The 14,469-nt window shown below is 38.4% G+C and overlaps 1 protein-coding gene across 1 annotated transcript in view; it reads right to left on the reverse strand.

Moving 5' to 3' along the window:
- The window catches only part of SCN11A (sodium voltage-gated channel alpha subunit 11), a 79,135-nt gene that overhangs the window by 1,825 nt on the left and 62,841 nt on the right, over positions 1-14,469 (reverse strand). The window contains exons 23-25 of the mRNA XM_075994292.1: positions 10,968-11,109; positions 6,397-6,497; positions 2,145-2,415 (exon numbers count right to left, since the gene is read on the reverse strand). Coding sequence (XP_075850407.1) covers positions 2,145-2,415; positions 6,397-6,497; positions 10,968-11,109 — 514 coding nt within the window. The remainder of the gene's footprint in view (positions 1-2,144; positions 2,416-6,396; positions 6,498-10,967; positions 11,110-14,469) is intronic.

Genomic DNA, 14,469 nt, shown 5'->3' on the forward strand with positions numbered 1-14,469 from the left:
ACAGCCGAATATTGGCCTAAAATGTCAACCTGTTCTCTCATTGCCTGCTCTATAGGCAAGTGACACACAGATTTAAAATAACTCACATTTTGGCCCAAATATTATAGAATGGCTGGAACATGGTTGCTCTGTGTAAACATGGCATTTTTCTTGTTCTAAGGGTCCTCTAAGGTCATTAGGGGTCACAGGTAGTCAAAATGCTTCTGCCAGTACCTAGTGGCTAAATAAAACTAGTTGATATATTTCACCAACTGCCCAATTGTGCCAAAGCACTTTAACTCATACATTAATTGGGAAGTCAAATATGGTAAGACATGAAATTTATTAAATGCAAGTTTAGCAACAACTGGAGGAGGTCTGTGATTTAAGGCTTACCACCTCCACAAATATTTCTTTGGCTAGTCACGCCCACAGTAATCTGTCCTTTCTCTGAGCTTAGTACTTCTGTGAACCATGTGATTTGGTGTTCGACTACTTCCTCTATCTTCTTCTGACCCTTTAAGATGAGTAGGTTTTAATACCTCAACTGAATTGTTAACTCCTAGACAGAGATGGTCTTCAAGTCACACTCATTTTGTATTTCTCTGAAAGCTTCCAAAGCAGCTTGGGAAAGTATTGAGGCTGGGCCTTGGGTGGCAGACCTACTGGCAAAGGCACATAAAATTCTGCCTATGCTGGTGAGTAGGATTTGGCTCAACATGTGGGATTTTCTCATCCATCAAAGTAAAATGCTATACAGTATGTGTAACTGCAATTGTCTAGCAGCTGTTCAAAGGACAGAAGTCAGAGATATTTACACAAACCCCAAAACTGCACAATGTCTGGCACTGCCTGGAAGGGGCTGTGGAAAGAAGGAACTGCTCTTGACTTATCAGAGGAAGGGCTCTTTGAGCTCTCAGGGGGCTGCCTCAGACTCATCCTACCACCATTATCTAACTGTTTTTACTTCTAATCAGGACTTGTGATTAGAATTGACTGAGAAAAATCAAAGGTCTATTTAACCACAAACACACAGAAGAATCTAGTGCTAAATTTTATCTACATTGACTTCATCATGGCTTAGAAACCAGAACACACTACACACTATAGCATTTTTTTTTTTTCTCCCTGAAACATCTGTAGTGCAGTGGCAGCAGTGGGAACCAAAATATTTTGATCCAACATATCTCTTTGATGTATCCTTTCTGAGACTACACAAAAGCTTCCACTTGTAAAATCAGTTTTCCTTGTCCTCATTGCTTTTTGAACTAGGAGAAGGGCTTCTGGACAGTTTTGCGCAATTATAAAAAGTGAAACTAATGGTTTCGTTCAAACCAGACTTCAAAAACCCAGAGTCAATGCCATGGTTCCGCCATGACAAATTTAATTTCAATGCTGATGTGTGCATGTATGTGTTTGATAAAAAGGGGGTGTGACAATAACCCCCTTTCTGCTTTATTCTTCTTCTGTAAACTTTATAGTTAATCCAGCCTATGGTTAAGAAAAATATGGTCATTATAGAGTGAGGCTAGTTGGTAAATGTATCAAAGCAGTTGATACAAGCACAGTTCACACTGTGGCTTAAGTTAGCATGATGTAGGGGATGAAGGAAACGCACTGCCCCTCTGTATGGTACACTCCCAGAAGCCTAATCTAGAGTGGGCCGTGGGCCTTGTATAGGAGGTGAGTGAAGTCACAATGCCACAGGGGCATAATAATTGTGATCTGGCAACACAAATTGTTCACAAATGCACAAAGGAAAAACATGGGCACTAAATATGAAATCCTTAAAACTATAAAAGGCTCATTAGGGCTTACAGTTGAACGGGAAAGCTAGAACTTTGGCTCAATTACCTGAATAAATCAGGTACCACCACAAAAACTTCCAAGTCATCTTAATTTTGTCTATCTGCATCGAATAAATTATCCACATAATTATTTAACTCTCAATTTCTGTTGTGTAGACAGTCAAGGGAATGGAAATCACCCCATTTCCTAGCATCTTCCCAGTAGAGAATGGCATTAGTACACCTGTTTTTTCAGAAACCACAATAAGCTTAGTTTGCTGTGTTGTGGGTAGTTTGGACATTCTTCCAAATGGTAAGTCTTTCATGTTTACTTCTGGCTCTCAGTTTAAAGCCCCTCTGGCTGCTGATTTTACTTACTAACAATAGAAAGAACCACGACCACACAATCAAATAAATTCCAGCCATTGGTGAAGTAGTATTGCCTCAAAGCAAAGATTTTGATGAGACACTCTATTGTAAAGATGACCACAAAGGCCAGGTTGAGTTGGTCAAGGATGAATTTCGTCTTTTGAGTTTGGTTATATGATTCAGCCATCATGCTAATCATGTTTAGGATAATGAGACTTATGATGACGATGTCAAAGACCTGGTTTGTTACTAGGTCAAACACGAGACCTTGACATTTGTTCTAAGGAAGAAAAAAAGAAGAAGAAATCATAGATCACTTTGAGTTGCAAGAATGAAATCACCTACATTAAAAACGCAGTTTAATAAAACAGTTTGTTCTTTCTTACAATTAAAGCAGTTCTGTGAAAAATGCACGGACTCCTTACAAAGGGGAAGAAATTCTTATAAGATTCCCAGTGTTGCCTTATGTATTTTCAGTTAAATTTAATTAGATAACTGGTTTTAAGTGCTTAGGCTTACAGCTTTAATTCCATTTTAAAACAAAAAATAATAATAAAAAAGTCTTTGTAACAACATAACTTTGATGTGATTGATGATGTTGCTTTGCTGAAATAAAACAGTGCATGTTGGATTTAATAATAAAAAGATGAAGTTTGATCTCTATGTTTCATCTGTTACTGTATTTTCACTTCAATAGTATTAACGCAGAGAATACCTTCTCACATAAGTATGCTGGGCAAAATGGAATTAACATCTCTAAGGCTCCATTTGCCAGTTCAGAATAATCAGAACTTTATACTTAACCAAAACTCTATATTCAAACAATTCTTGAATGCCAATTTTTAAATTCTCATTTACTTTTAGATAATGCTACACAAATGGAATTCTGATCCAATGATTACTAAAAATGGAAAGAGAAAAACTAATAATTTCATATTATTACTGATGGTGAACTTGCATGTTTGTTTCTATAGAGATGGCCACACTGTTCATCCATAGTGAGTATACGCTGATTGCCCTGGTACAGGTTCTAACTCAAATTTGCACACCTAAACTATCATGTGCAGTGAAATGACTCAATTATTCTATGATTTTCTTTACTGTAAGTGTTTTGAAACACTACTTTGTTCTTTACTTAGTGGAAAACTGTTCCTAAACACAAACTCAACAAAATTGTATGGCATTCTTGGGCTATATGTTGGTTGTTTTATTATATGTGCATACGCTGGATTGTTTTATATTTTATCATCTAATCAAAGTAGCATACACTACTCTACTTAAAGAGCTCATAGACCCCTAGGTACATCTTTAGACCCCCCTTTCAGAGATTTGCTATGGTAATCAGGCAAAAGATAATGTTGGCTTGTGGTGGTGATAGTAGATAAAGACAGAAGCATATGGATTTAGGAGCTAATGTGGAGGTAGAAACAAGAACAGTCATACTGTTTGAATGCAGTGGGCTGGGGAAAGTTAAGGCCAAGGTTACTGTTTCTGGTTGATAAAACCATTTAACCAGCCAGAGAACAGAGGATGAGGAGTACTGAAGGAAGATGATGAGATCTGTCCTGAGCATGTTGAGATGAAGGTGCCAGTTGGGCATCCTGGGGCCAGGAGCAGGTAGAAGTGTGGGTTTGGAGCTCGGGGCAGAAGATGCAATGCAGATATGGAGTTTGATTGCTTTAATACTGACATTTATTAAACCCATGAGAGTGAATCACATCATTCATGGAGACCAAGAACAATGAGAAGAAGGAGGGTAGGGACAGCACTGGTGGGACACACATTTTAATTGGTCACTTTCAAACCATGTGCCAGGAGTCCTAAGGCTTGTATCGAGGAGCCTGGAGAAGACACTTGACAGTCAAGTGCTTTTCCTATATGAGAATGCATCTGGGAAGTCAGGAAGGAGCTGGAGAAAAAATGCTCTTAAGGGCACACTCCAGGGAAATAAAATAAGGGGCAATAAGAAATGTGAGGAAGGGTGAGCATTGATATTATAGTCATCTCTAATGTTTAGACAAATAAAGGAAATTAAGTTTATAAATTACCTAAAGTGTTAGATGATCAAAAAGCATTCTGTATCACTTTAGAAGGAATAGACTCCTATACTATAGTGTGAATTTTTAACCAAGTAATGCAGCCACCCTGTGGGGATGCTTCAGGAGAAATCAGAAATGATTCTAAATCCCTTGGTCTATTGCTGGAAACGAAATGCATCCATGCTCAGCCCAAAACAGCTGAATTTCCTTCTCTATGAAATTGCTATTCATTTTTTCCAAAGGTCAAAAGATAATATTTAGATTTTAGAGATTTAAAAAGAAAATCTCTGGGGAGATAAAGTCATGGGTCCACTGTTGATCTGAATTCTTAGTTCAGACTCAAGGACTTCTGGAGGTACGTTGGATCTGTCTCATGCAACACTGCTCTCTGGAATACAGAAGTTAAGATAAATGTGCAGCCTCAATTGGTGAGATTGTACTTGGTTATCAGAATCATTCATTGAAGGTTTCGTTGGTGAATTGCAGGTACACAGGGAGGGCCGTGACTGGGCACCTACGCCCAGATGAGCCATGTGATAAACATGCTGTAAGAGACAGTTAAGGAGTGCAGGTGGCAGCTTTCCTGTGGTCAAGTAGTCCACACTCACTTTCAGTTCATCTCTTGTAGCCCAGCAAAGCCCTGTGCAGAAGAAGGGCCAAGAATCTGCATCTGTGCTGTTGCAACTTCTGTTTGGCTGCGTGCTGAATCGCTTGACATACACTGGGAAATATGTGGGAACATATTGTGTCTTTTAGTTAATTCCAAACGTAGGACCAACTGGTATTGAGCCAGTGGTTATGCAGCATGTACACATAAACAAAAATTCTCTTTTTCTGTTTATGTTGGCTCAAGTTCAGATAAGAACTTCAAAGTGAAATGGGTGCTAGAAAGTGAGGTTGGTATTTAAAAGCTGGATTCAACTTAGCTAAATTGAAGTTTCATATACTGTTGGCAAATTAAACCTCTCCAAATACAATTTTGTCATTAACCCTACAGTCAAAAATCCCTCTCTATATAAGGGATAAATTCTAAATACTTGGCTCTAACACTCACAGACATTTTTAGTGCAATACAAATATTTAATCTTAGTGGAATGGAATCTGTTTATGCTCTAAAACATATTTTTTTTCATTCAAAAAATAATTAACCGAGAAGATATTTTATGCCAGTTTGTCTTCTGAGTGCTGGGAATAGCAGTAAATTAGAAATATCTTTGATCATTTGGGGTCTTGTATTTGAATGAAAATCTCCAAATCCTCTATGTGCTTGAGATTGCAAGCTCTTCTTCCATACTGCTTTCTCTGACTTCTCAGCCCCTGCCAACCCTCCCTGCCTTGAAAGCTTTCAAACTCACTGGTCAGAGCCACCAACTGTGCCTGCTGTATTACTTTATAATGTAATATCCTCATATACGCATACAGCATCTCAGCTCCTCAATTAGACTCAAGCATGGAGCAACTCTGAGTGCTGCTTCTGTCTCACCCTGTAGTACCTGATACAACAGGATTCACAGGAGAGCCGGGGTCAGCAAACTATGGCCCGCAGCCCAAACCCAGCCAACCATCTGTTTTTGTACAGCTCATGAATGGGTTTTACATTTTTAAATGTTGGGGGAAAAAATCAAAAGAAGAATAAAATTGTGTGACATGTGAAAATTACACGAAATCCAAATTTCCGTGTCCCTAAATAAAGTTGTGTTGGAACACAACCATGTTCGTCTGTTCGTCTGTTCTGTGGCTGCTTTTGTGCTACAACAGCTGAGTTGAGTAGTAGCAGCAGATACCATATGGCCAGCAAAGCCTAAAATATGTGCTATCTGGCTCTTTAAGAAAAAGTTTGCCAACTCTTGATATACAAAGTTTATCATAAATACTGTAAAGTGGAAATGAGTGTGGGTGACCTCAACTTCATACCAATGATACATTTTAAACTCGTCAAAATTAAGTTCAAACAAACTGCTAAATTTGTGTTGTTGCAATGAGTATTCACTAAGCACCTACTGCATGTTCACTAAAAAATAAATTTAAGTCGTTGCCTAGGCTCTTACTATTAAATTTGAATATATAATTTTCCTAAGGACGTAAGTGTATCTGGGTTTTTGTTGAGCTCTTAGATAATGTCTGTAAATTTAAAAAATAAGGGAGGATGGCAATACAGAAATCTGAATTCCTCACAATCACTCAACTGATCTATATATTTAGAATAATTCAGTTGCTCTCACCAGAGGCCTTGGAATGGGTTTTTGAGGTTTTTTGGATCCTAATTTTTTCATTGCATTATAGTATTTCTTCTGTTCTTCTGTCATAAAAATGTCTTGGCCACCTAAGTATAAGGAGAAGATGAGAGCTAATTACCTTTAACAGGTTTTTTTTTGTTTTGTTTTTGGAATCACGTTCTGAATTTCTAGAAACAATTTTAAAGTTACATTTCTATTAACAATTCCTAAAATTGCAATGGGAAGCAAAAGAAGCTGGACTCTAGGGAAAGGCTGAAAAGAAACAAGTTTTAACTTGAAGAATAATGGAGAAATAAGGTTACTTTTATCACTCATATTTTTACTTTTACTTTTTTCTACTTTACTTTTTTACTAATATAAAGATTACAAATTCTTTGCAAACATTGGCAGAATCTTTACAAAAACTGAATATATTTCAGGTTGCATAAATCAAGCCACAATGGACAAAAACAGAAACTAGTAACAAAAATTTAGACCAATGTCTCATAAAGTAGCAATTGAAAGTCTCCTAAATAATGAACACATAAAACATTATTAGTGAAATTGCATAAAATCTGTCCAGAGCCAGGCTCAGGGAAACAAAGTAAGAGTTGTACATGTTTTCACTACTGAGCAAGAAAGGGTAGAAAAATGAAGTGGGATTTTATTTCTGGAAATTTGGGGGCAAAATATCTGAAAAATGCTAAATGAAATAGAACAGAATTCTTTTTAAATGTGTAGTTTAACTTGCACAAAAGTAAGGAAAATTTCCAGAGTCTCAAAATGAAGAGATACAAAAGATTAAGTAAAGTAGCCCCAAAGCTGGCCTAAGATCTGCTAATCTCTGTAAACTAGAATCTTGGGTTTTAATAACTGCAGGGAAGTCGTGCATGAAAAAAAGGCAGTGGGCTTAAGGGCTTCCAATAAAAGGACGAAGAAAAAACCCAGAATCTATTTGTTGGACATGGAAGACAACCAAGAAACTGTCTCAGTCTGGACTGTGAGTAAAAATCCAGTCTTCCCTGATAATTTGTGACACCAGGTCTTCATTGATGAGGGTTTATGGTTTGGATTTACTCCACCAGTATAGACCAAAAATGTGTAGGCCTAGAAGTTAACCTAGAAGTTAATCAGGTTGTTTTGGGATGCAGAGCAAAAATAAGTCTTTTAGTAATCATATTTGTCATGATAACATTAATCATATTATTCTGAGACTGTAATGTCTATATGTGTGTTGTAGAATGAAGAAAATGAGGCCAGGCGTGGTGGCTCACGCCTGTAATCCTAGCTCTCTGGGAGGTGGAGGCGGGAGGATCACTCAAGGTCAGGAGTTCGAAACCAGCCTGAGCAAGAGCGAGACCCTGTCTCTACTAAAAACACAAAGAAATTAATTGGCCAACTAAAAATACATAGCAAAAATTAGCTGGGCATGGAAAAATTAGCTGGGCATGGTGGTACACGCCTGTAGTCCCAGGTACTCAGGAGGCTGAAGTAGAAGGATCGCTTGAGCCCGGGAATTTGAGGTTGCTGTGAGCTAGGCTGACGCCATGGCACCTATAGCCCAGGCAACAGAGTGAGACTCTATCTCAAAAAAAAAAAAAAAAAAAAAAAGAGAGAGAGAGAGAGAGAGAAAATGAGTAATCGTGGAAATTTTTAATTCTATCATCTCTGTGCCCTTAAGAACCATGTTTTTCAGTATGGAAAAGAGGAGATACAGATATATCACAGAAGAGGTTAAATGGAAAACTTTGTAGTCCCAACTTTGAATTATCAGCATGCATATTTCCACATATTTTTTGTATTCTTGAATTTAAGTAGCTTTGTCCACTGCGAAGGCCTAGAAATAATGAGAATGAGCATCCCACATTGTGGTCTTGGAACATCATCACTTCCCACAAAGAAACCAGCACTTTTTAGAGAAATGACTGATTTCAGGTCTAGGGTGGAAAGAGTACAACCTAAGCCTGGAACATCTGAGCATTTCTAAGAATAAGAAAGCTGTCAAATGGGAAAATTTATATATTTGAATCTGATTTGAAAACTAAACAAAAAACTCCACACAAATAGAGCTTTAACAGAAATAAATAAATGAATGAAAGAATTAATAAACATTTTTTTAAAAATTAAAGGCTTGGGCCAGGGACAGTGGTTCACACCTGTAATCCTAGCACTCTGGGAGGCTGAGGCAGGTGGATCGTTTGAGCTCAGGAGTTCGAGAACAGCCTGAACAAGAGCAAGACCCAGTCTCTACTAAAAATAGAAAGAAATTAACTGGCCAACTAAAAATATATAGAAAAAATTAGCCGGGCATGGTGGTGCATGCCTATAGTCCCAGTTACTTGGGAAGCTGAGGCAGGAAGATCACTTGAAGTCAGGAGTTTGAGGTTGCTGTGAGCTAGGCTGATGCCACGGCACTCTAGCCAGGGCAACAAGAGTGAGACTCTGTTTCCAAAAAAAAAAAAATTAAAGGCTTGGAACAATTTGAACATAGACTAGGTATTTGATGAATTTGAAGAATTCACATTAAATATTTTAGGTGTGATAATGGAATTGTGCTTGTGTTTAAAAAGAGATATGTTCTGAAATATTTATGAATGAAATGATGTGATATCTGTGATTTGCTGCATTAAAAAATCCAGTGGCAGAGTTGAGTAAGGGCATTGCTGGCTTAGAACAAGGATATTCTTAAGTCAATACATGTAGTGCTGGATGGTGAGTATTTCAGTTTTCTAACATACTCTTGTGCACATTTGAAATTCTCGAGTAAAACAAAAACAAAACAAAAGGATGCATGGACTGATCAAAACAATGATTTCTAATGTAAGCTTAAATCTAAAATCACAAGGGCTGACACCCAAATTGCAAGTATCGATTGCAATCAGGATGCATATTACAAAGGGGACTTGCTATCAAATACTTCTGAGTAGGAGAAGCCGTGTGGTTGTGTAAAAACAGTGAAAGACTTTCCCAGCAGATGCTAAGAAGGCCAGTTGGTATCTAGGTACATTTTGGATGAATTACAACAGTTCAAAAGAAAAATTAAAAACCCACAAAATAAGCAGGAAAGCAAATGGTGAGTATTTAGTTATCTGATTTTAGGATTAAAAAATGCCTCAGTTCATTAAGTGCATGAAAAGGAAGCCAAAAAGAACTAACTTGGGAGGTTGACTCCATAAAAATATTAATGTCTATAAGTCAAAATGTAATTACAAAAATGTAAGTAGCAAGCCACAAATTGGACTTACTATATAAAAAGGCATGAAAAAAAGTTGACAATCTCAGTCTTAAAAATAGATAAAGGATACAAATAGGTAATTCTTTAGGGAAAAATATTTATGGCCATTGACTTATAAAAAAGTGTATAGCCTCACTAATGATCAAATAAATAAATATAAAACGATGAGGTAATACTTTCCCCCATCAATCTAGAAAAGATAATAAAAATTATAACAAACAGAATGATGAGAACAGAGTGACCATTCTCATGTCCTGCAGAAAGAAGATACCTGGCAGAGCATTTCTGCAAGGCAATTTGACAATATGTCTTTAATGCCTTACATATTCTAATTCTGGAAACTTATTCTGAGGAAATAATCAGAGATACACAGAATTTCAAGAATGTTCATGACTATTTGAGAAGAGCAGCAAATTTGGAAATAATTTAAATGTACAAACAGGGGAGAATGATCAGTATAAACTGCAGTCTATCCATAACATGGGATATAATTCAGCCCTAAAAATTCTTTTTTTTTTTTATTTTTTATTTTCAACAGGGCAGACTGTCTCAAGCCCTAAAAATTCTTATAGCAAAGATGATTTTATGACACAGGTTCATAATTACTGAGCTCATAAACTACAAAATTAAAAACCTTAGATAATACCAACCATGTAAAAGGAATATATATCTTATTGGAAAGTACCTGGAAGGGATTATACCAAAATTATAAGAGGCATTGTCTAAAGTGGTTATCATTTGGTGGTTGCCTTTGGGTGATTTACATTTTCTTTTTGTCTTCTTAATGTCCCACATTTACTACAAAGTTCCTATGGGTTTTAGAGTCAGCAAAATCAATATCTGTTTATGACAATGCATTAAAACCTCCCTGCCCCAGCCTCTTCCCCAATCTTCTTTCCAGGTAGGTCTGCTGAGGCTTGGGCATTGGGAGTCAGGACACAAGTTTGCTGAAAAAGGAGAGCCCATTCTTTTCATAGTGGATAATAAAGTACACTTGAAAGGTTATTAAAATATGAGTATTATATCATAAATACTCATCTGGTAGTGCTTGTTCTATTAGGGTTTAATTATCAGGATTAATCTCAACTATAGCAATATCCATTGATTAAGAGGGTGAGACAGAGAGTGAAAACAATGACTTAATAAAACCCAGGTGTTTTCAATATCCTTTCGGCTTCATCTTTGAGGCAGAACTTCTCCAGGCAGAAACTGGTAGGGACCCACTTTGTTCTCATGCAGATCATAAAAGCTACTTTGCACAACAATCTAGACCAGAATTATGATTCATTAAAGCCCTTTGGAGAACGGAGGTGAAATGACCAAATCAAGGTAGCATGCATACTTATCTTTTTCTGCTGTTGGTTGAAGTTGTCAATAATAACACCAATAAAGAGATTCAGAGTGAAGAACGAGCCAAAGATGATAAAAACCACAAAGTAAAGGTACATTTGTGAACTCTGCTCAAACACTGGCTGTTTTTCTTTCTGTTATGGATTTTTTTAATGAGAAAGAGAAAAAAAAACAATTACTAGAGAAAAATATAAGCATCCTAACTTCTTTATCTAGAAGATCAAAATGTTTCTCAGCGGCCACGTTGATTACATAGCCTTCTCCCAACAGCTATGGCTCCTGGGTGGGGGGGCACGGAGGGCTCTTTTAGTTTCCCCAACTCAACTCGAGTGGTACCATGTGGTGGGGAGCTGGGGTCGTAGAGAATTGGCCCTTTATCTTCTAAGCAATGGAGAATCATTGAGGAGTTGCACAAGAGAGGAGTGACATGATCACATTTGTTTGTTTGTTTGTTTGTTTGTTTGTTTGGTTGGTTGGTTGGTTGGTTGGTTTTTGAGACAGAGTCTTACTCTGTTGCCCCAGCTAGAGTGCTGTGGCATCAGACTAGCTCACAGCAACCTCAAACTCCTGGGTTGAAGTGATCCTTCTGCCTCAGACTCCCCAGTAGCTGGGACTACAGGCGTGTGCCACCATGTCCGCCTAATTTTTTCTATATATATTTTTAGTTGGCCAATTAATTTCTTTCTATTTTTAGTAGAGATGGGGGTCTCGCTCTTGCTCAGGCTGGTCTTGAACTCCTGAGCTCAAGTGATCCTCCCGCCTTGGCCTCCCAGAGAGCTAGGATTACAGGTGTGAGCCACCACGCCCAGCTAATCACATTTGTTTTGTGAAAAAGTCATCCATATAGGATGTTTACATGGGTATGTAATTGGAGGGAGCCAGACTGGAGGTGAGGCCACCAGAGAAGGGGCCATACTCACCTTGGGCAGAGGTGACTAAACTACTAACTGTTATTGAACTACCACATCTTCCATACAGAGCCCACTGTTCTATTTAATTTGTGGTTGCGTTCTTTCACTCTTGAATTCCTAATACCTAGCATTACTTCTGGTATGTAGATTCTCAACACACAGAATAAATCTATGAATGAATGGATAAGCAAGCTCCAAAATGTACACAAATTAACGACAGCCAACATCTCCCAGTTCAATATCTGAGATGCCTTTTGCCCAAGTTCTTCACATTGTCATTGGCTTCTTGCACTTTGGGGCAGGTGGTGAGAAGATTTCCCCTTTTTTCTCCCTGATCATATCAGAGATATAGATATGGGCATTGATAGCTCTGTTATATGGTGAATGTATTTATGATATTTGTTATTTAACACCCACCACGTAGACTAATGTAATGGAGGTAATTATCAGAAAATGTTATTTCCCCCTTTTGCCATGAAGAGTACCTGACCTTAGTCCCAGTTGTCTTGAGGCATCCACTCTGTACTAATGCCTGTCCTCTGAACTAACAATGGTCATAACGACTAATTCTCATTCTTCAGCGCTGCTATAACACCACTTGTACCACCTCCCCTGCTACTACAGGTGGAGCATCCCTATTCAAAGATTCAACAATTAGGCCGGGCATAGTGGCTCACACCTGTAATCCTAGCACTCTGGGAGGCCGAGGCAGGCGGATCGCTCAAGGTCAGGAGTTCAAAACCAGCCTGAGGAAGAGCAAGACCCTGTCTCTACTAAAAATAGAAAGAAATTAATTGGCCAACTAAAAATATACGGAAAAAATTAGCCGGGCATGATCGCGCATGCCTGTAGTCCCAGCTACTCGGGAGGCTGAGGCAGGAGGATCCCTTGAGCCCAGGAGTTTGAGGTTGCTGTGAGCTAGGCTGACACCACGGCAATCTAGTCTGGGCAACAGAGTGAGACTTTGTCTCAAAAAAAAAAAAAAATTCAAAAATTAGACTAACGGTAGGTATAGAAACAATGTGATAAAAAGAAAGAATTAAATTTCAGCACCAGATATTTAACATAAGATTACCCTGTGGACTAACAGTCTTGCAAGTTAGGTGAATGCCTTAAAATATAAGAATGTTTACATTCTTGAGTGTCTCTCTTTGGTCTATCAAGGGCTTGAAGGGGAAGAGTTTTATGAGAGGGAGGTTAATACAGAAAGAGGAAAAAATAAAAGCTCATTCCATTTATCCCTAGGGAATTGTGGTAAAAAGAAACAGAGAGACAGAAAATCAGAGCTACAAGATGTGTGGTCTGATTTTCCCTCTTTGGGTCTGGAAAGGGGGATTGGGGTCCAGTAAATTGAGGGGAACATGAAAGGCAAAGAGAGTGCTCTTGTTTCATGTGTGTTTTTCTGGGAGGAAACTGCTGCTGGCAAGGCCTGGGATATATTGGGCAGGCTGACATAAGGGCCTAGAGGAACATGACTGGGCAGGGAGAAGTCTCTCGAACCTCTCTCAGTCCCCATGTGGTGTGGACATGGAGTTGACAGCCATGGACCTCCCATGGTGGGCCTCTTAGCAAGGGATAGGAGTGGACTTCTGGGCCAGGGACCAAATGGAGGATATGGCATAAGTCAGTACTTGAGGGCAGGAGGAATTGAGGGGAGAATGGCCCACATTTTCACCAGTTACAGCATCAATATTTGAGGCCATCGGGGTGCTCCGTGGCTGCATAGACAAGGGTCATCATGCAAGAAGCCAACATACAACAGTTAGCACATACCAGGATGAGCATCAAACAGGCACCCCTTCACCTGCTTGTCACTCACTATGGTAGCGTATGTAAGCCACACACCTGGTCCACCACATCTGCAAAAGCCTTCCTCCCCCTTCCCAATCTCTACCTCAAGGCAGATGGATGCCCAAGGCAAACTAGAGTAAAAGTCATGCACTCAAAAAAGACAAAAGAAGTGAGTACATTAATATTTTTTAAATATTTCCTTTGTTATAAATTATATTATAACGCATAATTACATTGTATATATAACATATAACTATAAAATTACATTGTATATAAAAATGTTACAATATAAATTGTAATTGTTATAAACAGGTAGCTACTATTAGCTTTGCCTTTCCAGAAACTTGATTTTATTAACACACCCAGAATTAAGCAAATTCAGATTCGTTGCTATGTGTCATCTATATATTAACTCATGATGACAGTCTATGAATTCATGATGAGAACTAGGATGGCCATAAAGACTAATTCTCATTCTTCAGTGCGGCTGTAACACTACTCATACCATCTCTACTGCTACTACAGGTTGCGCATCCCTAATCCAAAAATTCAAAATCTGAAACGCTCCAAAATCTAAAACTTTTTGAGCACACATATGACACTCACAGGTCATGCACGAGGTAAATGCTCACTGGAAGAATTTGGATTTTGGATTGGGGGATTAGAAATGCTCAGCTGGAAAGTATTATGCAAATATCCCCAAATCCAAAGAACTTCTGGTCCCAAGCATTTTGGATAAGGGATACTCAACCTGTACCAGCTCGCATGTATTGAACACATCACATGGCAGGC

Source organism: Microcebus murinus, chromosome 1 (genome assembly GCF_040939455.1).
Source record: "Microcebus murinus isolate Inina chromosome 1, M.murinus_Inina_mat1.0, whole genome shotgun sequence".
In the NCBI taxonomy this organism is placed as follows: Eukaryota; Metazoa; Chordata; class Mammalia; order Primates; family Cheirogaleidae; genus Microcebus; species Microcebus murinus.